General features: G+C 36.7%; 4 protein-coding genes across 8 annotated transcripts in view; 1 reads left to right on the top strand and 3 right to left on the bottom strand.

The window, feature by feature from the left end:
• LOC103971521 (signal peptide peptidase-like 2) overlaps positions 1 to 9,181 on the bottom strand; it is a 29,173-nt gene extending 19,992 nt beyond the window's left edge. For 3 of the 5 annotated variants that reach the window (XR_010502289.1, XR_010502290.1, XM_018820748.2), the window contains exons 1-3: positions 8,816 to 9,179; positions 6,954 to 7,112; positions 39 to 150 (exon numbers count right to left, since the gene is read on the bottom strand). Coding sequence is in view for 3 of the 5 variants with exons in the window: in XM_018820748.2 (XP_018676293.2) it covers positions 39 to 150; positions 6,954 to 7,112; positions 8,816 to 8,983 (439 nt within the window). In the remaining 2 variants the exon portion in view is untranslated. Of the gene's footprint in view, positions 1 to 38; positions 151 to 6,953; positions 7,113 to 8,815 lie in introns of all 5 variants that reach the window. The other 2 variants (XM_018820750.2, XM_009385554.3) reach the window with 2 other exon arrangements.
• A 540-nt stretch (positions 9,182 to 9,721) lies between these two features.
• LOC103971520 (small ribosomal subunit protein uS7) lies at positions 9,722 to 13,606 on the bottom strand. Its single transcript, XM_009385553.3, has 4 exons — positions 13,448 to 13,606; positions 10,793 to 11,064; positions 10,145 to 10,348; positions 9,722 to 10,043 (listed from the first exon to the last, which is right to left on the bottom strand). The coding sequence occupies exons 1-4, from the start codon at positions 13,502 to 13,504 to the stop codon at positions 9,989 to 9,991; spliced, it is 588 nt and encodes a 195-aa protein (XP_009383828.1). The 5' UTR covers positions 13,505 to 13,606; the 3' UTR covers positions 9,722 to 9,988.
• A 1,793-nt stretch (positions 13,607 to 15,399) lies between these two features.
• LOC135652748 (ras-related protein RABA5c-like) lies at positions 15,400 to 17,593 on the bottom strand. The gene is made up of 2 exons (XM_065173964.1): positions 17,110 to 17,593; positions 15,400 to 15,857 (listed from the first exon to the last, which is right to left on the bottom strand). Exons 1-2 carry the CDS (start codon positions 17,438 to 17,440, stop codon positions 15,541 to 15,543), a joined length of 648 nt encoding a protein of 215 aa, XP_065030036.1. The 5' UTR covers positions 17,441 to 17,593; the 3' UTR covers positions 15,400 to 15,540.
• A 2,548-nt stretch (positions 17,594 to 20,141) lies between these two features.
• On the top strand, positions 20,142 to 23,579 carry LOC135652424 (thioredoxin F, chloroplastic-like). Its single transcript, XM_065173340.1, has 3 exons — positions 20,142 to 20,500; positions 23,104 to 23,203; positions 23,282 to 23,579. Exons 1-3 carry the CDS (start codon positions 20,214 to 20,216, stop codon positions 23,414 to 23,416), a joined length of 522 nt encoding a protein of 173 aa, XP_065029412.1. The 5' UTR covers positions 20,142 to 20,213; the 3' UTR covers positions 23,417 to 23,579.
• The last annotated feature ends 2,578 nt before the right edge of the window (positions 23,580 to 26,157 follow it).

The raw sequence follows: 26,157 nt of genomic DNA, 5'->3' as shown, positions 1-26,157 counted from the left end.
GTACTTGAAAATGGGGAAAACAAAGCAATCAAATTTACCTTCATCATCATTTATCACTAACAAACCTGCAGCACCACTAGACTCTGCAATTCTTGCCTTGGTGGCATAGGTACAATCCCCACGCTTGACAACAACAATGGAATCTGACAACTGCAACAAAAAAACCAAAATTTCCTCAACAAAATTGATGTACAAGAAAGAGAAGGAATATATATAAAAGCAAGGACATAACAAACATCTGTGTCTGCATGGCAACACAGATAAAGGGAGAAAAGTATGACAAAAACAAACTTGATTTAAAATCCGTCTTCCACCATGCCATGCGGTTCGCCCACATTAAAGATTGCAAGGGTGATTCGCCCCTGTTATACTGATACAGCAGTTGAACAAACAAACACACTCACAAAATATAGTTGTACACATGCATATTGAAAAACAAATACATCTCCACTTAAAATGTCAACGAGGGGGTTTCAGATGCTTTAGGCCTCTAACCAAGGAGATGTTCCACATGTTATAAAACCATCATGTTACAAGGACCAAGACATGTACTGCAGCATTAATTATGCCATGCCTTGTTATCCATGTCTACTTGTTCCTATTGCACATCAACTGCCTGATCTGGAACTAGTATTTTTCTATTTCACCACTCTCCATTATCAACAAATTTCCCGCTGAATTTCAAGGATTGGTAAGGGCTCCATGCAAATAAGAGTTGAGTTTTTTTCTGTTTTCCCCTTCCTTTTCCCTTTTCTACAACTTTTTATCTTTGTGTACTGATGCCGATGTACCTTAGCAATGCACCATACTTTGTCATAGAACCAATTCCAACATAATACTTGTGATCCATACTGGCATCAGCTAAGGTCAATCCTGTTTGGCCAATATTTAGGCCTTATTGCTAGAAATAAACGAGAATCAGCTAAAGTTAATTAAATTTGACTGGAATCAGGTGATTTTTTCCTATTCTAGACAATTTGTCAACTGTAACAGAAGAAAGAGATGAAAGGGTGCATTTGCCATTCACCATAGCCTTTGCATTTGTTTCGAGATGTTCATCAACCAATGTTGCAGTAAACAATGAAAAACTTGGCAGAGGAAGAGGAAAGAGAAATAGAGATTAGTTCTTACCTTTTAAAAGAATTCAGATGTCATTATAAAATAGGAAGATGTCATGGGCTCCGAGATTAATCTTGGTTCCTAATAAACGTGTCCATGCAAAATCTTAACTTTTGTTGCATTCCCTGACACACCTTGGTTCCTAATAAATGGCATCAGATTAATCTTGGTTCCTAATAATATTATAATATATCATTTTCGCTAACACACCTGGCTAATACTTCCTCTAAGCAATGTGAGACTGATACACCTTAGTTTTCTTCTGACCAACCACTCCCTTGCTAGCATGGATGATCAGGGAGGCTATAGTACTAAGAAGGAGCAATATCTCTCCATCTGAGGTTGGAGGTTTTACTTTGGTCCGTTGACATGGTCAGTATCGCTGTGCTCAACCATGTCATCTACATGCACCATTTTGATAGGGTTATCCTTGTTGCCAATCATCATCGACTCATGACCTTTGTTGGACTTCTCGAGGCTTCAAACTTGCTATTGCCCCTTTTGGGTTCTCCTCCTCTTTCATTATGTTGGAGGAAGACTTTGGTTCTTTGCATATCAAAGTAAGAGCCACGAGCTTTTGATAAATATTCACTATCCTCTTTGCTTGGCTGGCATCTGTCAAGTCTTTCGTTGAACCAATTTGATCTCGGGTGGTGAGGAACTTCCTTCTACCCTTCTGGAGATGATACTTCTAGGGTCGACGAAAGGAAACAACATCTCGATCCCATAAATAGGGACTCTTAAGGATGATTCAGCATATATCAATTGGAACCATCTCACACGTCACCTCGTCGAAGAATTTCTTAGTGATGGCAAAATATATCTTGCATTACTGGTCGATCTTCGTCTTCACATCATCATGAAGCCATCCAAGATGATATGGGCACAGATACAATGTCATCTCTAGGTTGAGCCTCTTGACCAAGCTCGCTGAGATGAGGTTCTTTTGGCACCCGATGCCGAAGATCACGCCAATAACTTTTTGCTTCAGTTGGATCTTTATGGTAAAGAGCTCTTCTCAAACCTTTAGATCGGAAGTTGGATTCGAGTCTATAACCTTCGATCTAGCCATTAGCGATAGACTTAGATCCAGGTATGAAATTGGAGAAAGTTTGATTGTCAATGCTTGTGGCCGTGATTTGTCGACTTTGATCGTTCTTCAACCACTTCTTTGGGAAAAGTTATGGGTGAAATCTTCCAACACTTTTCCCTAGAGTGACCTATAATTTTACAATGATCGCAGAAGAAATCACTTCATTTTAAGGAAGAAGTCTTTACCATCCTCGAAATTCTCTTAGGCCAGTGGCTCCCTTTGGCCTTCTCCGCGGGCTTCATGCTGTGAGTGTGATTCTTTCTCTATATTGCCATCACTATATTACTAGAAGTCGAAATATGATATACTCTAAAGAGGATCAGTTCTATATGAATCTATTCATGGAGGCCAGTGGTGTATTTCATCATCGTCGAGTGGTTGTAGAAAGAAATTCTAAGTACCACCGCTTGTCGAAACTCGATGGTGTATTCTTGCACGAATTGGTCCCTTGGCGTAGGAAATGCCACTTCCTTTATCTTTCTTTGAGATGCCTTATATAGGATAGAATTTCTCTCATATAAGCCTTTTGAATCATGTCCATAATATGTCTTCATCGTTGTTGGTTCAAAGATTGGCTTTCCACCATGCAAGCACATGGCTAGTCAACTTGAGTCACGCAAGCATTACCCTATCCTCGTTGCTATAGTCATATAGATCAAAATAAGTATCACGTTAATATATCCACGAGTCTAATACCTCAGCATTGATCAAGCCGTTGTAGGAGGATATGTCGATGCGAGCCTCGACGCGAAAGGGTTGAGTCCTTGCTGATGTTTTGTTTAGCAGCGTCTTCTTCACAACTGCACATCTCGGACGGAAACAACTCTCTCTCCTTTGCTGCGGCACTCTTTACTCAGTCATCCTTCGCTGTAGGATTGTTTTGGGCTTGCATTCAGCCCATGACAATCTCCATCTATTGGGCTAAAACTGTCATCTGTGCAGTAAGGTCAGCCAACGTTGTTGGATTATTGATTGCCATCCCATTGGTGTTTCTTCCTTCAAATGATCGTGGTGTGAACTCCAACTCCTATAGTTCTTCGCCCGACTCTTCGTATTCATATCTCATGGTCATCATCCACAAGAACGTTGCTCCGATACCACTTGATCTGTATGGGGTTAGGGGTCGACAATTCGTCGACTTGATACCACCATTCAACTGAAAGTTTTGGTGGAGAGAATTATCACAAAAAAACAGCAAAAAACTGAAAGAAAACAACCCCTATTGTTTGTAAAGTCAAAGTACTAACCACGAGACTTGAAACAATGGAATAAAAAACGTGATAGAAAGCTTATGGGTGCATGAGAATGCAGGTTGTCTTTAGACAGCACATCGGTGCTCTCAATAGGTTGCGGTCGCTACCGGTTTCCGGTCTCCTCTCTTCGTTGTTGGAACCTCCTCTTGTGGTTTGGATAGCAAGCAGTAGGCATTGAAGACTGCTCACAGTAACTAGATGAAGCTTTGGTGTAGAGCTTTAAGCTGCTGGAACTTGCAAAAGAAGGTTGCAGCTGGGAGGAATTGGCTGCACTGTGCAGATTTCTTCCCTTCTCTTCTCACTGTTCTTCGCTGCTCTATGACTGGAAAAACTAGGGCTGGATAGGCTCTTTGCTGCTGGCTTCTTGGTTGCTTTGGTGATACTTTGGATGGGGCTGCTCTCCTCCTTTTATTGTTGTGGAAGGGGTAGAGTCCTAACAGGTTAGGACTTGGAGAGTCCTAATACAGTAATATCTTTAGGACTTGGAGAGTCCTAATGCCTTTAGGACAAGAATCCTAATGTATTTAAGACTTAGAAAGTCCTAATATTGTTGACACTTGTTTAGGGTTGGCACATGGAAGTTCTACTCCTATTAGGAGTTGGCGCCACCCTCTTCTTGTGGCTGCCCCTATTTGGGTTAGAACTGCCCTAATTCTAGTCCAACTGGAATTGGGATTGAGGCCAGTGGGCTACTGTGATTTGGGCTTTGCTTGGCTAAATAGGGCCTTGAGGCTTCAAGAGTCCCATCAATAGAGCTTGGCCGATTCGGTTGAGGACTATTGAGATTGTCCCTAATCACTCTTCTATGGAATTCAATTTTGTACTGACCAGTATTTACCGGTTCATCCATGAACCAGGACATAGATTGTCACATTTCAGGCAATCCAATCTGTTTTTTTATTCAAGTGATAGCATTTTGTTCTCTTTTGAAAGCCACCATGCACCTTTAGGACTCTCACAAGCATCTCCATCTCTACTCTCTATCACTTAATTGTTGCTACATGTTGCCTGCCTCATCTCTAGTATATCTTCTCCTCTTTTTAGCTTCCTCTTCCTCCACCACCTCCTCTTCCTTTACCTCCTCCCCATTCTCCTTCTTTCTTCTCTTTTCTTCCTCTTATGCTTCCATATTATTCTTTCTTCCCCCTCTCTTCTATCCTCTCTCTCCTATCAGAATGAGATTGTGGTACATGTCATTGATACCCAGGCATGTACAAGACATATACTAGTCCGGCCATGGACCTGAATTTGTATTCCATGCTCTCTTACCTTCTTTTTCTCTTCTTCTCCTTATCCTCATCTCCTCCTCTCCTTCCCTCCTACTCTTTAGTCTCCACCAACTGGTATGTCTACATACCATATGTTGGTACATTGATGTGTACTGAACTTTTCAGTCCACCAAAGGATCGATTCAGGTTCAATATTGAGGTTTCATATCATGGCTACAACCACGGATTGTTGTAGCACATGAAATGGCATGGTATGGACGGTATGTACTGGTCCGAGCATGCAGCGATACATGGACCACCCCCGTTTCAGGTGGTCCGATTAAAATAATAAAAAAAATAAAAAGTGGTGGGCCCTTGTCCAACTCAATGTTAAAATAGAAAAAAAAAGGGCAAATTAGGGCTTGTGAATGCAAGCCCTATTCTTGTGTATGATGTTGCTACCCTCGTCGCTACTACTTCGTCGCTGCAATGTTGCCTCTTCCCTACTGAGACGCTGCCGCTTTTGCTTCATCACTACTGCTACTTCCCAAGTACACTGTCTCTGTACTTCTTCTTCTTCTTCCTTCCTTTGTCCTCCTTCCTCCTCTATTCCTCTATCGCCCTTTCCTCTTCACCCTATTTTTCTTCCTCATCGAAACACTAATACACACCAGCATACCGTGTGTTAGTACACTGGTACAAATCGGTATGTACTAGTCCGACAAATTATCCAAAAAGGCAATACTTGGCTACAATTAAATATATATCTGGTTATCATGTGGGGTTTTATGGCAATCAAATCTAGAATTTAGTTGTACAACATCATGACGAAGGCCTCCATGTCATCCATAGGTGTTGATTGGATGCTAGGACTCACTTCTAGGTCCACCGGTGTGTTGGTCGAACTTAGGCTCTTAATTTTGAACAATCTTCAAGGATGAGAAGGAATCTATAAATTTATCACAATAACAATGATAATATAATCCTTGATGTACAAGCATATCATTATTTTTTAATTCCAAAACAATGATATTGTACATTCTTCATTTATAAAATTTGTGCTATCCTTTATTTCAACGTCCTCCATTGTTACATTTCTCTAGCCTTAGAAAGCCTATACATGTTATTGTCTTCACCTTTATTTCATTACTATAAAACCTACCATATGCTTCATAATCCTCAATAATAGTTTTCTAACCTATTCTCTATATAACTTACACCAAATAACTCTTGCACTTCAAGTAATGATTTCTAATATGTCCTTTAAACAACTATTTTTTCTGAACTTCATTGCACCATTATCAATTTACTTTTTTATTGGCTATTAACTTTAAACACTTCAAAATTTTCTTTTTCTAGTCTTTTAATATGATTTTTCATTGGCACATAATTTGCAGAGTCAAATTTTCAAATACTGGTCAGACCAGTTTGTACCAATTAGCATTTACAAGTCTAACCAAGGCTCACTACTGGTTGAGCATTCACTTTCTTGTTATTTTTCAGTGATATCAAGTGGTACAGGTCTAAAAAGAGCTGTGTATACTAATACCATACCAGAACAACAAGGTAATGCAATCATACCAGATCAAAATTTTAAAACTTGGTATTAGCATCAATTTCTTCCAAATACAACACCTATTTATTTACCTATTTTTAATATGTACAATACTTAAAACTTTTTGATCCCATAAAATTTCTCTAGTGTTATCATTTACCTCAACACTCTTACTTTATACTTTGTTGGTGACCTTTGTTCAATATAATCTACAATTTATTATTGTATGTTTGTCTCGTTTCTTTACTGAGTGATCTTGATGATCAGATCATCATAAGACATGGAATGATCTATAAGGCCTGTACTGATGTTCTTGAAGAATCAAAGAAGACAACAAGAAATCAGGTAAACAATTTAGAAAAATGATCTAGATTCCAATAGAGAAGCAATGAAGAATTTGTAACTGCTCACGTCAACATTTGACTAGAAACTTCTTAAGAATTACAATGATCATTAATCATCATACCAGAGTTCACAATTCAGCAAAGAAAATCTATAGCAAGCTACTGAGGGGAAAAAACACAATCTTTTAACCAGTTAAACATCAATAAAGATAGAAAGGCCTTTTTCTGAAATGCATTTAACAGAGAAAAAACTAATTGCTACTCTAAATGACATCAAGTGCCTATTTAATCATCAAACAAAAGCAGCTTTGAATGAGAAAAGGATCTGTCGAGCATCCATAGCACATATCATTAGTTCAGTGGATAAAATTGGATATTGACCTTTAAAGATAAATTGTTGCAGGAGTTAAATGGATTTGCAAGAACAGCAGGGAGTTTTAATGCTTTTGAGACACTGGTCGGCAATAAGGCACCAAATCTGGCACTTAATCCATCTAAGCTTGGTCTTTCATCACCATTCAACCAATTATTTACTTTAACCTGCAAAAGTAAATGAAACCTAGTTAGCTCTGCTAGACCATAATTTATATTTTGTTGCAGAGAATAACCACTAAACAACATGCTTGAAAATTCTCATATATACAGATCAAGTGACATGTTTCCATATATAAATTTCATCTGGTAGTAACAACGGCATTCAGCCGCTAAAACTTAAAAGAGCATCTAAGATTCAGCGACAAGCTTTCATTACTATGGTGAAGTATCTTGACGCATGAGATGAAGCAAGCAGCAAAATCTTCCAGATCATATGAACTAAATCAAATATATTTGGAATTCAAATGGTAAGAGAAGCAAATGTTTTGGACTATGATGCTCTTTCATAAAACCCAAAATGTCATCCCAGAGTTTTTTATTATGTCATACAAGACAACTTCAGATAGAATAAAGTTTTTTTATTATGTCATACAAGATAACTTCAAATAGAATATAGGTTACAAGTTGTTTACAGCAAGCTTCCCTTCTCATTTTTGCTTTCTTGTTTTCCCCCTTTTTCCCTTTCTCATTACATCAAGTTTCCATCACAAAAGTAGGTCCATTTTTCATGGCAATCAAGAGTTTATCACCTCATTCTGTTCAGTAAGTTATTGGGGCCATTAGAGCAGATTCTGCATGAAAGTGGACTATCTCCAATGCCTACCGATGCAAGTCACTGGTGAAGTACAACTCAGTATTTATACACAAAGAAACTACACAAGGGACCCATATGGTAAAATTTCACCTGTATATTGGAGCATGAAGATGGCTAGTTCTAGGCTGCGTAGCAACCAAACATGTCAGGATTGTTCAATTAATGAAACATTGTACAGGCAACTTATAAGAAATTCAAGTTGGAAGAAGATAAGTACAAGCACATCATTAGCCAATGACAGAAAAAATTATGTCAAACGTGCAACAAATTCCTGATTAAGTAACCGTTGCATGTCAAAATAGGAGATAAAATGACCGTGGACCAAAAATATCTTTGCTTGTTGATCCATAAAGGATAAAGTGTTAAACTTGTTCAAGGACATGAAGCAGTTTCTACCACACCATCTCAAGGGAAACCATCAGGAAGATATCTAAAGTACCAGTTTTCAAGGAAGATATATAAAGTGTTAAAGTTGTTAAAGTACCAGTTTTCAAGGAATTGCTCGAACCTGATATCTAAGTTGCCAATTAATTCTTCTCAAGAAAAAGAAAAATAAGAATAAAAAAAGAAACAAATGTCCAATCAGTCATGGAGTAGCAAGTATGTCTACTAACCTACTTTAAGCAGCATTACAAACACTAAGTAATACTCTTTGAATTTCATATTTGCTCTCGCCACCTCTAACTTTTGTAAAGCTCTTGACATGACCATGAGCTGAGCTCTAATACAAGATACCAAAGCGCCATAATTGTTATGCATAAGGATGCGATGATTCTCCTCTTAGTAAGAAGATTGAAGTTGTAACGACTGCAGTCCTTAACTATCTAAAATGAACATTCCCCAGCAACAACAAAGGATTATTCAACATGCATTACTTAGCGAGACGATCGTACGATGAACAAGACAAGCGCATACTTACACCAAGACTCGTCAGGTTTCGATCTCAACGTGGCGCTCGATTAAAATAATTCTTCGATATTACCAATCTACATCACCAAATTACAAGGAACAAGAGAAATGAACCGTCAAGAAGCTAATGGGAACGAGGATTTACATCTTGTGACGTCAGGTTGCAGCTGGGGGATGCGGAGGCGGATTCCGCACCCTGGGACGCATCACCGGCGGCCAAAACCCCGCAATAGGACGAGGCGAAGCAGAGTAAGGACAACAAGATGAGGACGACATGGAGGAGCGGAGAAGAGGACGCTCTCGGGATCGCCATGGCCGAGGATTCTTTCCTTGCTTTGTCTCTTTCTTCCGTAGTCCCCTCTTTCCTCTCCTCCTCAAGAGAGAAACGAAGCCCAAAATAACAGAAATCGCCTTCTTCGGCGATCCTAAATTAGCCGTGCCAACATATTTACATCATTATAGATAACACACGTCTTGGGGTATATGCGGAACGTCCGCAAACAGGTGGCCACCGCATACAGTAGTGCCCAGGCCTTGTGTATAAGCAGAAAACATATGACTTCGTCCTGCCTTTATCTTCATCAGTTTTTAGGGAGTGGATGCTACAATTAGATACACCACTTTAACACACAAAAACAAAAAAACAGAAAGAAAAAAATTAACCTTCAGTTGTAGATGATGATTTATTTAGAATGCTAACAATATTTATTTGAAAGACACTACCAGCTTGATGATGGAGATTATGCTAACAATAAGATTGGCCTTTGTTTCGAATCTTTTCCCTTGTAATTTATCTTAGGTTTATTTTGATCAGACTCACAAATGCACAGTAATAAAAAAACCATTTTGTTCCGTTGATCTTTAAACACATTATGAGAATAACTAGACGCTTGTTAAGAATACCGGATGTCACAAACTCGAGCAATATTTTCAAATATAAGAAACTAGCTACATGAAAAACCATTCAAGCATATACAAACCAACTGGAGAATCAAACCACAAAAACTTAAAAACTAGTGAATCAAACCATCACGAGAGTACCATGAAGACGTGACAAGATAAATGGGTTCCATCACTTCAAAGCTCGTCAGCAGCAAAGAAATGTTTTAGCTCCACACAGTAAACTGAAATTGTTACTGAATCCAGCAAACTGGACCTCTCTTTTGTTTAGCTAAAATAAGTGTCTCTAAGGAATACTCATTTAGACATGAATAACAATTCTCAAGGGGCATCATCTTCAGGCTGACTTTGATAACAATATAAAGCCTATGGAGCGGGCGACAAAAAGACCATAATGCATAGCATATGACCATAATGCTCAACGGTTTGCCTTGGCAACACGTTCGATCTCATCCTTCTTCTTGATAGCATAGCTGTCAAAAGCAAGTACCCATGGAACAGCAATGAGATGGAACTGTTAGCAAAAGAAAACTAGGACACAGAGAAAAGGAACATAAGGTTCTGGATGGTCTACCTGTTGGAAGAACCCTTAGCTGCATTAATTAATTCATCAGCAAGGCACTCAGCAATGGTCTTAATATTCCTGAAAGCGCTTTCACGAGCACCAGTTGTGAGAAGGTAAATTGCCTGGTTCACCCGCCTCAATGGTGAGATATCAACTGCCTGACGTCGAACAACACCAGCAGACCCAATTCGAGTTGCATCTTCTCTTGGACCACTGATGTGAAAATAACAGCATAAGACCACATTCATCTTCAAAAACTGATGCATAGGAGCAAAAGTCTAGAAGAGTATGGGCTTAAAATGTCAAAATTATTTGTAATGTGAATGCAACAATTAAAAAAACATGGTTGTGGCACTCATAAACAGAGAAATTTCAACCTCTAGGATGCTATAATTAACAGTGTGGCAATAAAAACAAAAGAGCATAACCAATTTCTGAAAACCAAGCATGAAGACTTCCTATGGTGCCAACATCTGCTTTTGTTTTTATTTTTCTTCCGTTTGATGCCTTCTGTTGGTTGCAAACTGTGTGAATCCTTCCGATTCTATGCAGAATTAAGAAACCACCACATATAGCTTGTATGAATAATGTAACTTGCTCCACCGTTGACAGTTGTTCATTTATTTGGATAAAAACTATAGCTCAGAGGCCAATTACCTATTAATGATAGCATCCACAATAACTTGGATTGGGTTTGCATCGGTTAGCAGATGAATTATCTCCATGGTATGTTTAACAATTCGAACAGCCATAAGCTTCTTTCCATTGTTACGACCATGCATCATCAAGGAATTGGTCAACCTTTCAATAATTGGACACTGAGCCTTACGGAACCTCTTGGCAGAGTATCTTCCTGCCGTATGTGGAAGATATGTCGCATGCTTTGGTGGCGTGACGGCAATGTAATCTGCAAGGGAGATGTCGCTGACCTGCATTTTTTGACAAATAGGACTAAGTCTGAGTACCCACAGCATAAGTACTAGGAGAAAAACATCCAGAATAGTATCAATTTAAAGCAGACAATAGTGAATGCTTTGGAAGTTTTGACATGATGTGAATTGCATAATAGTATCAAAAAATATCCTATATGAATTGCATGACAGTATCAAGTAAAAATTTAATATGAATGCTTTGGAAGTTTTAACACAATCCTGAATGCATAATAGTATCAAGGAAGATCCAATATGAATTGCATGATAAGAGGCAAGTAGATTTCAATACCATAGGGAGTAACTAGGAACTAACATAAATCCACTAAACAAAGTTTAGATAAAAAAATCTTGGGAATAAAAACTGAAATTTTTTATGCCAAAACTAATAAGTTTAAACTTGATCATCTTATTGCAATCTAATTAACACCCTAAAGCAAATCACCCCTGAATGCATAACACTAGGATAAAAACAAAATCCTTATGCTCATAAATGGCCTGCGTCTATTCCATATGAGGCTGTTGCAATATGTAGTTTATCCAACATTACCATGCTCTCAAGAAGCAATACCGCATTAGGCATGTTATCCTCATTATATAAGCAGATGACAGAAGCTCTACACATTTAGGTCCACATATGACTCTTTCAAGCAAATACAAAGAAAAGAAGACAAGCCTTTCATGCATAATTTTTTTTAATAAAGATCATCAAAATTTTAATGTTTATTACCAACTGAATCTTTCTAGTAAAATTTTGATAATTTGTCAGGGAATAGACCTGTTTTATGGACCCTTGGAAGCCATATTTCAGTGAATAGTGCTGCAATCCATTAAATATTCCACCAAGCTCACAAAGCAACTACTATCATAATATATGTCCCCCAAAGGGCATGAACTTAAATCATTTTCCTCCACTCTGCTTATAGGGACTGCCTATTTTTCTTGATAGGTAATGAATAGCATGTTGTAAGTTGTTTCTAATCCATGGCTTACAAAACTCATACAAATTAATCAACATGTTCTGTGGTAACCCATTAACTGAGAAGAAAAAACAAAATCTGAGACCTTGTTCTCAACTTGCACGTGCAAAAATAAACCATCAACACTCAAACCATTCCATCCTATATTGATTTATGTATGTAGATACATGCACATAAATGTGAAGACCAACTCCATGCTACTACTGATTCATTAATATTAATTAAAAAACTTGCCTATTTATTAGTAACAACTTGAATTAACTTTCTAAAAAATCCTGGTTTTTTGCACAATGATCATTAACAAAAATGCAACACTTGTAGCTTCGAGAACATTATCTACATAAAATGACAAATCATAGCACAGCAATTTACCAGTAGAATTTCCACCAAAGCCTCAAAAACATTAGAAAAAAATCCAGCACAACAATGATGCAAGTATGGGCTTATCTGGTGTTAAATGCCAGATTATTCAATTTTACACAGACCTTTGAACATCACCATTCAAGATAGCTAATTTTAGAAATAGATTATTGTTGACAAACTTCTCAGATAGCTAATTTCTTCTTTTTTCTAAATTCTTAAAATATTCATCAAGAATACAAATGCTATTTCTACTGATCTTTCCGGTAACATGTAACTGATGCATGAAAATAATTGTCCAGACAAACTTATCCTTCCATACCTGTAATAACATGAACAACCCAGAACAACAAGATTGACTATCCATAAACAAGATAGTAAAAAACCTAAGACAAAGAACTATTCCAGAAAGATGTAACTCCTGTACACACAGCTGCTTCTATCAAAGCTTTCATCTGAAGTACCAGCAAACCTTATCTTCCATCCATTTTATCATACATCCAAATGTAATTTTGCTAACCTTTCCACTTAGTGAACCATTCACAAACTATTAGGACAGCTTCCTTTTCTCTAAACTCATAAAACTTCCTCGTGCATACCAATGCTGATACTTGATATGTTTGTATGGTTAAACCTACTTATCCAAGTATGTACTATTATGAGAGAAATAGGATAGCCTCTTGAGGAAGACTTTCGTCAAAATCCTATAACTGAGAGACATCTCAGAGAGAGATGAAACTCCTGTGGGGAGCACCGAGATGCAGCCTTTAACAAAACGAAAAGAAAATGCGGCTCTGATGCAAAAACATAACGATGACAAACGCCCTTTCCTTGCCGCTACTACTTCAAACGGGATGCAGATGCTACAAAGTCTACTTCATCAAACTACAATTCATCCTATTAGATCTTACATATCACATCCAACAAAATACTCAAATCACACCGACCACATGTAGAAGGATAGGAAAAGCACCAGATTCCGCAAAATCAAACAGATATTACGAGCACCAAAGGTGATAACGCTGGGAAGGAAGACAGCTAACCTCGACATCATCGAAGGACCACCGGTTGAAGAGCTTAACATCCTGCTGGATCGCCATTAGATCTGTATCGCCCGGAACCCGAGCTCGAAGTTGAGAGGGAGGCAAGCAAACGCGCGGCGGCGTAAACCCTAGAGGACGAGGAGGAAGAGGAGGAGGGGCGAGCGTTCGGAAGCGAGTATTTATAGAGCCCAAACGGCCAGCCCATCGAAGATCGATTATAAATGGACGGTCGATGATCGATCTTCGGTACACAGCATCACTGAGTTTCGCGTCAATATTCGTGCAAATACATCATTCCAAAAATCCGCGTAAATTCACGAAATGGTAAATAAGTCCCTCTAAAGTTGCATTTTTCATGAACACCCCTGTAAGTACTTTCTACGAGCCCGTCTCGTGCATATCCATCTCTAACTTGAAATATTAAAATGTACTTTACTTTCCTCTGAGTTCATTTTTTGTACTTAAAATAATAATAAAAAATATTCGAGAGAATCCAAGATTAAAATCAAGCGTTTGATGCAACTCAAATAAATTCTATCTCATTGCATAATCTGATTTCATGATAGTATTCTTGCTATATTATCATTAATTTCTAAAAGTATTGATTTAGTGTCCAATCTCATATGTTGGTCCCATTATTTAAAAATATCAAACTAATTTGAATAAAAGAAAATTTAGCTCTGATATCATGATAAATATTTTGATTATGTTACAGTTAATTTGGATATTAATATGTGTCAACTCTCATGTTTGACTATTAACAAAGGAGCGCAGCTTAATCCTTCATTGCTGATGAGGGGATGGTGATCAACCTAACATTATGAATATGAAAATATAGTTCATATCTTATGGCATTAATCGAAAATTTAAGATTGTATAAAAGCAGAATATCTTATATTCAAACTCATGATTTTTCTCAGACATAGGTGGATTAGGCTGGGGTGATCTGATCATTGGAATCAAAATTGGAAGATGCTGGCAAGAAGAAGTTTGCAATAGTTGAGGGTCATTTGTTGTGGTGCAATCTTAAGAGTGGTTGTAAAAATTTATATTTCTTTTTTGATACTTTTCATCCAAATTTACTTAATGTTTTGGGTGATCGAGAAATATTTCAAGTCCCGATTTTTTTTTTTTTCAAGTTAGAGGGCATAAATTTCTTAATGATTGACCCATTAATTTTGTTCAGTCTGAATTATATTGAAAAGTATATTATAAGTTAATTTATCCACTTCAGATATGAAAGAAAATTATAATGTTATAATCTTACTTAAAGTTAGACATCATTACTAAGATCCAATATAGTTCGAGATCAAACCTTAGTAATGATATGCATGTGAGGTTTATCCTAATTGTGACTCATCCATCCTCTAATCTCATTCACAAATAATTTTTTAATCTTTTTCGATCCTCTCACTATATCTAATATGATATCATTTGTTACATTCAGATAGGATGAAATAACTAACATGTCAATACCTAAGTCATATTAACATTATAAGTCAATCCAAATGTTTGCTGACTTTTGATTTCAGACTAACTCAGGATGCTACAACCGAATGCATTGCTATCAACTTCATGAACATACTAGATTCTACTTGCAAGCATATGCAAATGCAAAACTACCATATAAGCCATGCACAAATGCAGATGGATCAACTGAGAATTATTACTCTGAGATATCACCATTTGTGCAGGTGGAAATGAAATGGGAAACTAAAAGCAAAATGAACAGAAGAAAGAACATGGAAATGTGCAAGTGTTTTGATGGTAATCTTTAGGCCCCTGAACTGATCATGTTGAGATTCTTATATTCCAGCACAAGAAACAAAACTCTTCAGGCAGTGGAGTGGAGAACTCTCTTAAACAAACTCCAGAACTACTGAATAGATTCTGATTCCATTTGAAATAAAATACCAGTCGAAAGTTGAGTTGTCGTCTTGCTTCTTTCTGGATATCACAAGATGCAATTTGATAAGAAGAACAAGAAGTACTGAGTTGGGGAAGGGGAACACCAATTTGGATTCTGCAATCTCTTTTAACAACCATGAGGAAGTCCTGAACAATGAGCAATCATATTGATATACAAAATGAGACTAACAGCAAGAGAACTTGCTTACTCCTTGCTTCTGTTCATCATTTCCATTGCTTGAAAGACTAACCCTGTTCACCGACAGTTCTGCTTTATATGAATCAGAATTGAGGATCTTCCTGCTGATATTATTGTATATCTCTTTAATAACAATCTCAAAGGCTGTCTTTACGTTTGTCGAATCCAGTGCTGAGGTTTCGATAAAGAAAAGCCCTTCTGCTTCGGCGAGCGCTTTACCCTCCTCGACAGAGACCTCCCTCAGAGTCTCCAAATCACATTTGTTGCCGACCAGCATCCTTGCAACAGTTGTATCCGAGTGTGCTGCACATATAGCCCCAAGAATTACAACTAGATGCTTAGCACTAAGCAAATAAATACATGCTCTGAGAAAGTTTAGCTACACATATACCTAAACATGATTGAGGAGATTGAAAAGGGCATGGAGATGATGCTTGGTCACAAAGATCATAGATACTTAGATTTACAACTCAGACTGAAATCTCAGGTAGCATCATGAATCATTAAGGTTTTCATTAGATTTTGTCACCTCAAACCATGTCTACCAATACATTTATCATGTTCACTGACAATAACAACTAGGCTTACAACTGCCAATACATTTATCTTTGCTTGTAGTATACTGTATATGATGCTTCAAAAGGAAAAGTAAAAGAACAAAAACTTAGATTTGGAAAATCAGTTAATCCTTTTTCTTTTCTCTGACAACTAGTCTAAGTATTAGTTAAAAGAAACCTAGCAATATATGAAATTAAGCTATTTATTGCTTGATTGCTACAGTGGTGTAACAAGGGAAAATGTCTTTGCAGATTTACTCTCTACCAATGAAAGGGAAAGTGAAGGGTCCATAAAAGACAAGTATCACAGTTGTCCTATGCATAAAAGATCAATGTACAAATGTGGGCTGGAAGGAGTGACTCATACGCCACTCCAAAGAAACTTGGTGAACGTATGTCATATCTACTTCATTCATCAAGCCAATAATCATGGTTACATTTTGATGAGCAATTAAAAGGAAAAGTTATGGTTTTATAATCGCTTCAGCTAAATAGGAAGGTTTTTTGTCTAACAGAGGAGCTTTAAGAGTGGAAGATGTTGGTCAATCTAAAGGCAATATCAAAAGAAAGTGAAGATGACTGAAGGAAAAGTGGGGAGACAGGTATGTGAAGGATAAATGTACTATTAGAGATATAACACCTCTTCATCACATTTTGTTTTGTTAATCATCTGTTTCATAATTGGACAATCCCAAGAATATTCAGAGCCATATATCAGCAAGCAAACCACCAATCTTACTGTAAATTCTTTGCATCTGACTTTGTCATTGCTCTGATTACCATCAGACCTACAACTGGTCTCAGAGGAAATAATTCAAACACGTTCAGGGTGGGATCCAACATACTCATCAGCCATTCAAAGAGTTCTTCCTCTTTAAACTGTGATTTTGCTGTATAAATTAGAGATCTAAAAAACCACTTTATTGTCATATTTAGTTTTCTTTAGGCGAAAGCTAATGACTTTCTTGTAGACAAGCAAGCATTGGAGAGCATCGTACTGTTGAGCTCGTCGAGCCAGCGGGCGATGCTGTCGAAGGTGGAGCAGCGGGAGATATCGTAGACGAGGAGGGCGCCGAGGGCGCCGCGGTAGTAGGCGGAGGTGACGGCGCGGAAGCGCTCCTGGCCGGCGGTGTCCCAGATCTGGGCCTTCACCTCCTTGCCGTCCACGTCCACGCTCTGCGTCTGGAACTCCACCCCGATGGTGGCCTTGGAGTGCAGGTTGAACTCGTTCCGCGCGTACCTCGACAGCAGGTTCGACTTCCCCACCGCCGAGTCCCCTATGATCACCACCTTGAACAAGTACTCCTCCTCCACCACCTCCTCCTCCATCTCTCCTCCCTTGGCTGTGGCTCACACTCTTCTTTCCTATACCACCAACGAATGCGTGAATGGGACAAAGAAAGAAAGATGATGGAGGTCGATGTTGTCTTCTTTTTGTCTAATAAGAGGTGGGAGGGTGGCAGGCAGACAAGGAAGGATAAATTGGTGGGAGGGAGGAAAGCAGTAGAAAGAGAGTAAAAGGTATGGTTAATGCATGGCACGTTACATAGTTGACGACACCGAATTAGTGGACGTGACTGCACATCCTTTTCATTCATTCTTACTTTATTTCTGTCGAGAGAGAGAGACTGCAATGGAAGCCTGTGACCGCTCAACCTTCGCTCTTCTTTCTCCATTGTATATGACGACCTACGTGAGCCTTAGAGAGAGAGAGAGAGAGAGAGAGAGAGAGAGAGATGACTGTAAATCTGTGACTGCACAACCTACTCTCCTCTTTCTCCCTTGTATTTGATGAGCTGGGACAGATACATATATATATATATATATATATATATAGAGAGAGAGAGAGAGAGAGAGAGAGGAGAGAGAAGAGAGAGAAGAGAGAGAAGGGAAAAGTGTGAGTGAATAATGGAATAATACTGTGACTGCACAACCTTCTCTTTTATTTCTCCCATAAATTTGATGAGCTGGAGAGACATATAGAGAGAGAGAGAGAGAGAGAGAGAGAGAGGAGTTGCGGTTGAGTTGAATGGAATGGAAGAGACTGACGACTGCACAACAATCTTGTCTCTTCTTTGTCCCTTGAATATGATGAGCGTTGAGAGATCTACAGATAGAGAAGGGTGGGGATTGATGGGTGAGTTGAACTGTGACAGTATAACCTTCTCTCTTCTGTTCTTTTCCCATTGATATGCTGAGCTGGGGAGATAGAAAGAATGTGTCTGTGGTGGATGGGTTGAATTGAATGGAGTCTTGGAATCAGACAAGCTATTGTGGGGTTGGATTGAAGAGCTCAGTCATGTGACACAAGAGATAGAGAGAGAGAGATATGTATATGTCATCATCATGCTATGTGCTAACTGAACGGGTAGATGGAATTACATGGTCTCTCGAAATCCCAGCATGGCTTTTAGTCATGTAATATGATTCTTGATCTTGAATGACTATGGGTTTTTTTAGTGGTGGTGGTGTTCATGTCTTCTTGATGTCATTTAAATTCTATCCATTCTCACTTGTCTAATAAGTATTAATACACAAAAAAAATTCTTTTTGATATATTGAATCTCGTGGACGAGATAAAAGATGACTCGTGAATCACAGTGTCAACCCTCTTTTGTGATATTGATGTTCATGATTTGAGTCATGAAAATAATAATTATTTTCTCGTAAAACATAATTATATATGCGATGAAATATTTTTTTTTTTAAAAGAATATACGAGTATTGCAGCCAATGTACTAAGACCTACACACAATTGCCCTTTTGATCGACTAATGATATTTTGAATTAAGTAATTGTCATCGAAGTTTATAGTTACTTATGCATACAAACATCAATATAAAAAAAATCATTATATATATTTTATTCCTGAACATTTATTAGAAATAAATAATATTATTTAGTAAGAGAATTACATGCATAAACATGAGTTTAAAAATTTTTGTTCATCTTGCCATGGTTATTAGGAATAATTTTCCTTTTGAATTTTTTTGTAAAAAGAAAAAAATATTAAGTATAGTCCCCAAAAAGTTTTGTTAGAATATTTATCTTTGAATCTGGTGATAGGTAATGGAAAGAAGTTTTAGGTGTCTAATGCAAATGATTAATTACAGATTACCTTTAACATCTCGGGTTATATATTTTTAAAAATTATATTATGATTTATATACTTATTAAGAGTATAATATCCAGTTAAAAATATAATTTTATAAGATTAAAAATTAAGAAAGAAATAATTTTATTAAAATAATAAGTTTAAATGTTTCACTTTCGGGATCTCAAATATAAAGATCGAAATACTAAAGATAATTAATTATAAAAATAATATATAATTAATCATATATTAAAAAGTAAATTATGGTCAAAGCTTACTCACATATTGGTGATTAATATTAAGAGACATTTGTATGGAAGCTACAAATAAATATTGTTTGTGATGGAATAATAATTAGATTTGATAGGATGATTCTGAAAACTATTTTTGGTCCAATAAAAATCGAATCAAAGTAAACCAAAAAAATATTAAAATAATTATAAAAGAAATTGAAATATATTTCCAATGTACACCCCAAAATAAATATACTAATTTAAATTACAAAAATCCATATTGTCTGAAGAAAATTGAGATCCCCCAACCAAACATTAGAAATCACACTAAATTCGTGCGGTCGATTGATGTGACTCGGATATTTTCCTCAGCTTCATATGCGGCTCGAACAGGACAAAGCCGGGCGATATCGAGTTTATAGCGTACTGCACATGAATGATGTATCCACCAATGATCTACAGCCACAGTGTAATACAGCCAAGACGAAACGTCGAATCTAGCCATCTGGCCTTTTGTGGCTGGTCTTTTAGGTGTTGTGTGTATGAAGCATAACACAAGGAAGCCGCTCGCCAATTTGCTCGGATCGTCCGAGCTACATGTGGTTCGAGTGGGGCGGACATGTGACATTACCATAATACCCCTTACATTTGAGAACAATAGCCCTTCCAACGCATTCCTTACGGGACGATGATGTCATTTCAAGGACGAATTCGATCTTTTTATTCCGCGTTCTGCACGGTTTCGTTTCGGAGTCATCGGCACTTCCAGCTCGAAATGGCGCTTCGGATCGCCTTCTCGGCTCCTTCGATTCGATCGCCGTCGTCGTCTTCATCGTGCACGCCGTCGCCCTCCTCGCTGAACCGATCCTTGGGCTGTCGACCCCAGCGTCGGTCTTCGGGCGGGTCCCTCGGGGCCTCCGCCGCCGGGGGGCGGGCCGTGGCGGCGAGGTCCAGCTTGGAGACGGCCGTCGGGCAGGTGACGGAAGTCGACAGGGATACCTTCTGGCCCCTCGTCAAGGCCGCCGGAGATAGGGTTGTCGTCCTCGACATGTACACCCAATGGTAAGCCACGATCCATCCTCCCCTGCGTTCCTAATTTCTATTATAAGATTGAGTCGTTTTGGATTTGTATTGCTCTAAAGCCCATTGTTTGATGCTGATTACCAGTTGAAGTCGTTTCGTCAACCTGAACTGACCGATTTGATCTATTGGGTTGCTCAGATTCAAGATTCTGGTATGGTATCAAGTAGGATTTGTAATTGGATCGGTATGTAAATTGAGGTGCCTTTTGTCACTCAACCTAAGAGAATAGATGTGTCCCGACTTAGAAAACCTAGTGTTGATTGCTAGTTTCGCTTTAAGTCGTGTGGCATCGAGCGGCTTTCAAAGAGTCAGCCTCCTCATAACCTTGTGTAGTACCTTAACAATATGTACAGGGAGAAAACAGATTATTGACAAGCAAAGGTACGAGTAAACTGCCAAAACATAACTTGGGATTACACAAGAATAACTGAATAACTTGGGATTTCATTAGACAACTGAAATGGGCACACTTTTTTCACTCGGGACAGTCGCACGATAAAAGGTTCAAGATTGGATCATTGCATTGTCTTGTGGCCGGTGTCACGTAGAAACTTGTGTGTGGGAGCTTCTGAATCTGTTAGGTTGCCCAATTGACTTCATAGTGGCAAATACTTGACTCTACCAAGTTTTAATAATTTCTCAATTGAATCACATTCTTGTGATCTTTAGATGCTTCTACTTTATACTTTGTTCAAATTTATAGTAAGCTATCTGATTGAGAATGTTGAATAGCTGAAAAAAAAAAAAACTGTTGAAAGATACACTTAGAATGATAAAAAAAAAACTGTTGGCAAATACTTGACTTTACCGAGCTTTAATAATTTTCTCAATTGAATCACATTCTTGTGATCTTTAGATGCTTCTACTTTATACTTTGTTCAAATTTATAGTAAGCTATCTGATCGAGAATGTTGAATAGCTGGAAAAAAAAAAACTGTTGAAAGATACACGTAGAATGATAAAAAAAAACTGTTGGCAAATACTTGACTTTACCGAGTTTTAATAATTTTCTCAATTGAATCACATTCTTGTGATCTTTAGATGCTTCTACTTTATACTTTGTTCAAATTTATAGTAAGCTATCTGATCGAGAATGTTGAATAGCTGGAAAAAAAAAAACTGTTGAAAGATACACGTAGAATGATAAAAAAAAACTGTTGGCAAATACTTGACTTTACCGAGTTTTAATAATTTTCTCAATTGAATCACATTCTTGTGATCTTTAGATGCTTCTACTTTACACTTTGTTCAAATTTATAGTAAGTTATCTGATTGAGAATGTTGAATAGCTGGAAAAAAAAAACTGTTGAAAGATACACTTAGAATGATAAAAAGAAAAACTATTGGCAAATACTTGACTTTACCGAATTTTAATAATTTTCTCAATTTCTTGTGATCTTGAGATGCTTCTACTTTATACTTTGTTCAAATTTATAGTAAGTTATCTGATCAAGAATGTTGAATAGCTGGAAAAAAAAAAACTGTTGAAAGATACACTTAGAATGATAAAAAAAAAAAAAAACTGTTGGCAAATACTTGACTTTACCGAGTTTTAATACTTTTCTCAATTGAATCACATCTTGTGATCTTTAGATGCTTCTACTTTATACTTTGTTCAAATTTATAGTAAGTCATCTTATCGAGAATGTTGAATAGCTGAAAAAAAGAATTGTTGAAAGATACACTTAGAATGATAAAAAAAAACTGTTGGCAAATAATTACCGAGTTTTAATAATTTTCTCAATTGAATCACACTCTTGTGATCTTTCGATGCTTCTACTTTATACTTTGTTCAAATTTATAATAAGTTATCTGATTGAAAATGTTGAATAGCTGAAAAAAAAAAAACTGTTGAAAGATACACTTAGAATGATAAAAAAAAAATGTTGGCAAATACTTGACTTTACCGAGTTTTAATAATTTTCTCAATTGAATCACATTCTTGTGATCTTTAGATTCTTCTACTTTATATTTTGTTCAAATTTATAGTAAGTTATCTGATTGAGAATGCTGAATAGCTGAAAAAAAAAAGAAAAACTGTTGAACGATACACTTAGAATGATAAGAATTTTATGAAAGCATGGCCAATTTTCTCAATCTCTTCCCTTCTTCCCCTCATGGCCATTATTCATGAGAACATAGAATTTTCCAAATTCATCTTGGCCTTTATTCATGTCCTTTCATACATCCACTATATTTTCCTTTTGTTCCAATCATTGTACCATAAACTCTTTTTTTTCTCTGCTCATAGGTTATCCTCCTCATCTTTAGCATGCTTTTCTCAATCTCTTTGTGATCGGGATTAATTGTCTACCATGTGGCTGCACATCTAACAAAATGTACTTAGCTGCACAAGCAATTCTGGCCATTCATAACTGTTTAATTCTAGATCGATATATATCTGATGATGTAACTATCTAGCTAGAACTCCTTTTTTCTCTTTCTCAAAACATGATTAGTTTGCCTTTTAATTCTATGAACTATTCTCCATCAAGAATGGATTCCTGTTTTTCACTCTTATTTAAATACGTAAAACATGCAGAACCACCAAATGTTCACTGTTGCAAATCTTTGCAATGCAGGTGTGGCCCTTGCAAGGTGATGGCCCCCAAATTTCTCGGATTGTCCGAGGAATACCTTGATGTTACATTTATGAAGCTTAACTGCAATCAAGAAAACAAGGCATGTTGATGCTTTTCTTATGAGGATTCTCAACTTCTACCTTGATCCTTGCTCTGATCTTTGCAAATTTCCTTGCAGCACCTTGCCAAGGAGTTGGGAATAAAAGTTGTGCCAACCTTTAAGATTCTCAAGGATGGGAAGGTGGTAAAGGAAGTAAGAGGGGCCAAGTTTGATGATTTAGTACTGGCCATCGAGACAGTGAAATCAAGTTGACATTCTTCTACTTGAACAAACACCTCCAGTTTATCAAATACTATGTCTATGATTCTACAGATGAAAAAGTTAAATTGTATATGTTGAATTTGACTATCTGGGGTGCTTCATTGGCTGTAAAAACATTGTAAGGATATAATGAAATTTAATGTCTTTTAATTAAGATGAACTAGTTATTGATTTCTGAACAGCCTTCATTAAGTTTGGTCTGTTCAACTAATTGTAATAAGGATTGTGTTTCTTAATGTGCACTTTTACATGGCTATTCATGGTCTCATTCTCAATACAAATTACAAATAATGCCTATATGAAAGAGAAAGTTTTAGGGCTAATTACAGATTATCCCCTGTAGTTAGATCTCTTTAGCATTTCGATTTTTAGACTTAAAAAATTTATATTAAAATTTTTATAATTATAAAAATAAAACATCAAGGTCCATTTATCCTGATGCTGTTGATATCATGGTTTGCCGTACCGAACAGTACCGCCCGGTACGGGCGGTATGTACCGGTCCGACAGACTTTCGGTACGCGGACCGCCTCTTACCGTTCAGGTACTGTAGTAGTACTGTAGCACTGCTACAGTGCTCGGCACACCCGGGTGTACCGCTCGGTACACCTCGGTATACCGGTCGGTACACCCGTACCGTACCGTACCGAGCGCGGGTCGAAACGCCGATACGGTACGGTACGACGAACCTTGGTTGATATTACCAACGGAAGCACAAAAATAATGGGAAAAGAATAATTTTAATATTTCAGTTACATTTTTGGTAACGACGAATAATGACGCCACTAGAGGCCGTTGGTAACTGTTATGGATGAAGAGGAAGAACAGTGACAAGAGGTGAAGTAAGGGAGAGGAATAGAACAACACATATATCGACGTAGATACCAACGCAAATATAGAGCGTTGGCATCTACATCATCATCATCTTCCTCTCTCCTTGCCTCATCTTCTTCTTCTCTCCTTGTCTCATCTCTTGTCGTCGCTTTCTCTTATCATCCACAACGGTCACTCGTAACTCTCAACGATATTGTCATTCTCAATCATAAAAAACGTAACTGGGTTGTTGAAATTACTTTTTTGCTCATCGATTTCGTGTTTCTATCGGTAAAACCAATTATGTTAGAATAAATGGAGTTAGATGTTTCACTTTCATAACTATAGAGATTTCAATATAAATATTTTAAGTCTAGAGACCGAAATACTAAAAAGATTTAACTATAGAAACAAAATCTATAATTAGTCCGAAGTTTTATGATATTATGATTTAGATACTCACTTAATATTAATCATATTTAAATATTATTTTTTTAATATAATCAAAATTTGTCTTCCGTCATTATTTTTTTTATTGAAAAATCATACATACATTATTATCATCATTAATTAGTAATTTTCATATCTGCTCCTCCAAATTTAAGTTTTGTGTGTATACATTTTTTTTTTATAAACTTCAGAACTTACTGGTGTTCTATTATTCTATTAAGATTAATTTTGATCAATTTCAATTGACACCCTTATAGAAAATATTATACATAATTTGTACATTGAAGTTTAATGGATGGAGTGACATGTATGAAGGATTTAAATATTCAAAAGTATATATGTTTATCTCAAAAATTGTAGGGGCCAATATTCTACTTCCAAATTTTCAATGGATAGAGAGATAAACCCCCCCCCCCCTTTTTTTTTTTCATCATGAACACTCTCTTCTTACTCAAAGAAAATTACATGCACTGTGACATTCGTTTTCTTTTTATGTGCAGCCCTCTCATTTATTTCTCCCACTTTAATTCATTTTCCTCATTACTTATCTTTTCATCCTCCTACTATCATGTTTCACTCAAAGAAAGAATTTTCTCTTCATTACTAGTTAGATTATTTTTTTAATGATATTATAGAAATTTTTTTATGAGATAACTATGGAAAGCTTTTTTCCTTGTGTCATAATAATCGAGAATGAAAAATATATCCTCGCCAAAAACAACAATCAAGAAAATCAACATATACATATAATTGACATAATACGAGCGAAATAACTAGTAAACAATAATAAAGAGTTTTTTTAGTTATTTAAAATATTAATATTTTGAATTCAACGATCATCATTAGTTGAAAAATCTAATTTATGTTTATATCCTTACTACCTTTCCTTCGAGTTCTATGATGTTCAAAATACTAAAATGTTTTGTGTATTTTATATTATATATTTAATTTAAAAATATCTACTAATAATCATGATAGTAGTATTAAAGCATAAGGTGGATGTTCCAAATGTTTCATATTTGGAGTCAACCTTTGTTCGGCTTTGACATGATATTAGCATAAGTGAAGGAATATTTTTAGGATGAACGAAAGTAATCGGACTTTAATTCAAATTTTATTTATATTCCAAAATTTGAAATAGATCATATTCATTTGGTATGAGCAGAAACAATGGGATGAATCAAAAGAGTTCTACACTACCAACTTAACGTGAAGAAATGAAATAAGTGTCAAAAAAATACGAAATGAAAAAATGAAAAGGAAATGGATTTTATTTATACTAAGTGCATTTTGTCTATTGCAATCTTTTAACTCCTCTGACTTTTAAATGTTTTTTTACTTATTTATTTTTATTTTGATTATAAATGGAGACTTAATATTCTTTTTGAATGAGAGAAAGGGCTTTGAGTTTGTTATGAATGTCAAAAAAAAAAAAAAAAGGTTAACAAAGGATTCTTAACAAACAAATT

The sequence above is a fragment of the Musa acuminata genome, chromosome BXJ3-11 (assembly GCF_036884655.1).
Source record: "Musa acuminata AAA Group cultivar baxijiao chromosome BXJ3-11, Cavendish_Baxijiao_AAA, whole genome shotgun sequence".
NCBI classification, from domain to species: Eukaryota; Viridiplantae; Streptophyta; class Magnoliopsida; order Zingiberales; family Musaceae; genus Musa; species Musa acuminata.
Note: the sequence above shows the minus strand (reverse complement) of the source record. Positions and strands in the feature narration are given on the sequence as shown.

Bases quoted from the DNA above. Each gene is read 5' to 3' on its own strand.
- LOC135652748 (XM_065173964.1), bottom strand. From the start codon at position 17,440: ATGGAGGAGGAGGTGGTGGAGGAGGAGTACTTGTTCAAGGTGGTGATC. The intron at 15,858-17,109 runs GTACGATGCTCT...CTATATGTGCAG, and splicing joins CTGGCTCGACGAGCTCAACA to CACACTCGGATACAACTGTT.
- LOC135652424 (XM_065173340.1), top strand. From the start codon at position 20,214: ATGGCGCTTCGGATCGCCTTCTCGGCTCCTTCGATTCGATCGCCGTCG. The intron at 20,501-23,103 runs GTAAGCCACGAT...TTTGCAATGCAG, and splicing joins CTCGACATGTACACCCAATG to GTGTGGCCCTTGCAAGGTGA. The intron at 23,204-23,281 runs GCATGTTGATGC...ATTTCCTTGCAG, and splicing joins ACTGCAATCAAGAAAACAAG to CACCTTGCCAAGGAGTTGGG.
- LOC103971520 (XM_009385553.3), bottom strand. From the start codon at position 13,504: ATGGCGATCCAGCAGGATGTTAAGCTCTTCAACCGGTGGTCCTTCGAT. The intron at 11,065-13,447 runs GTTAGCTGTCTT...CAAAAAATGCAG, and splicing joins GGTCCTTCGATGATGTCGAG to GTCAGCGACATCTCCCTTGC. The intron at 10,349-10,792 runs GTAATTGGCCTC...TTTTCACATCAG, and splicing joins GTGGATGCTATCATTAATAG to TGGTCCAAGAGAAGATGCAA.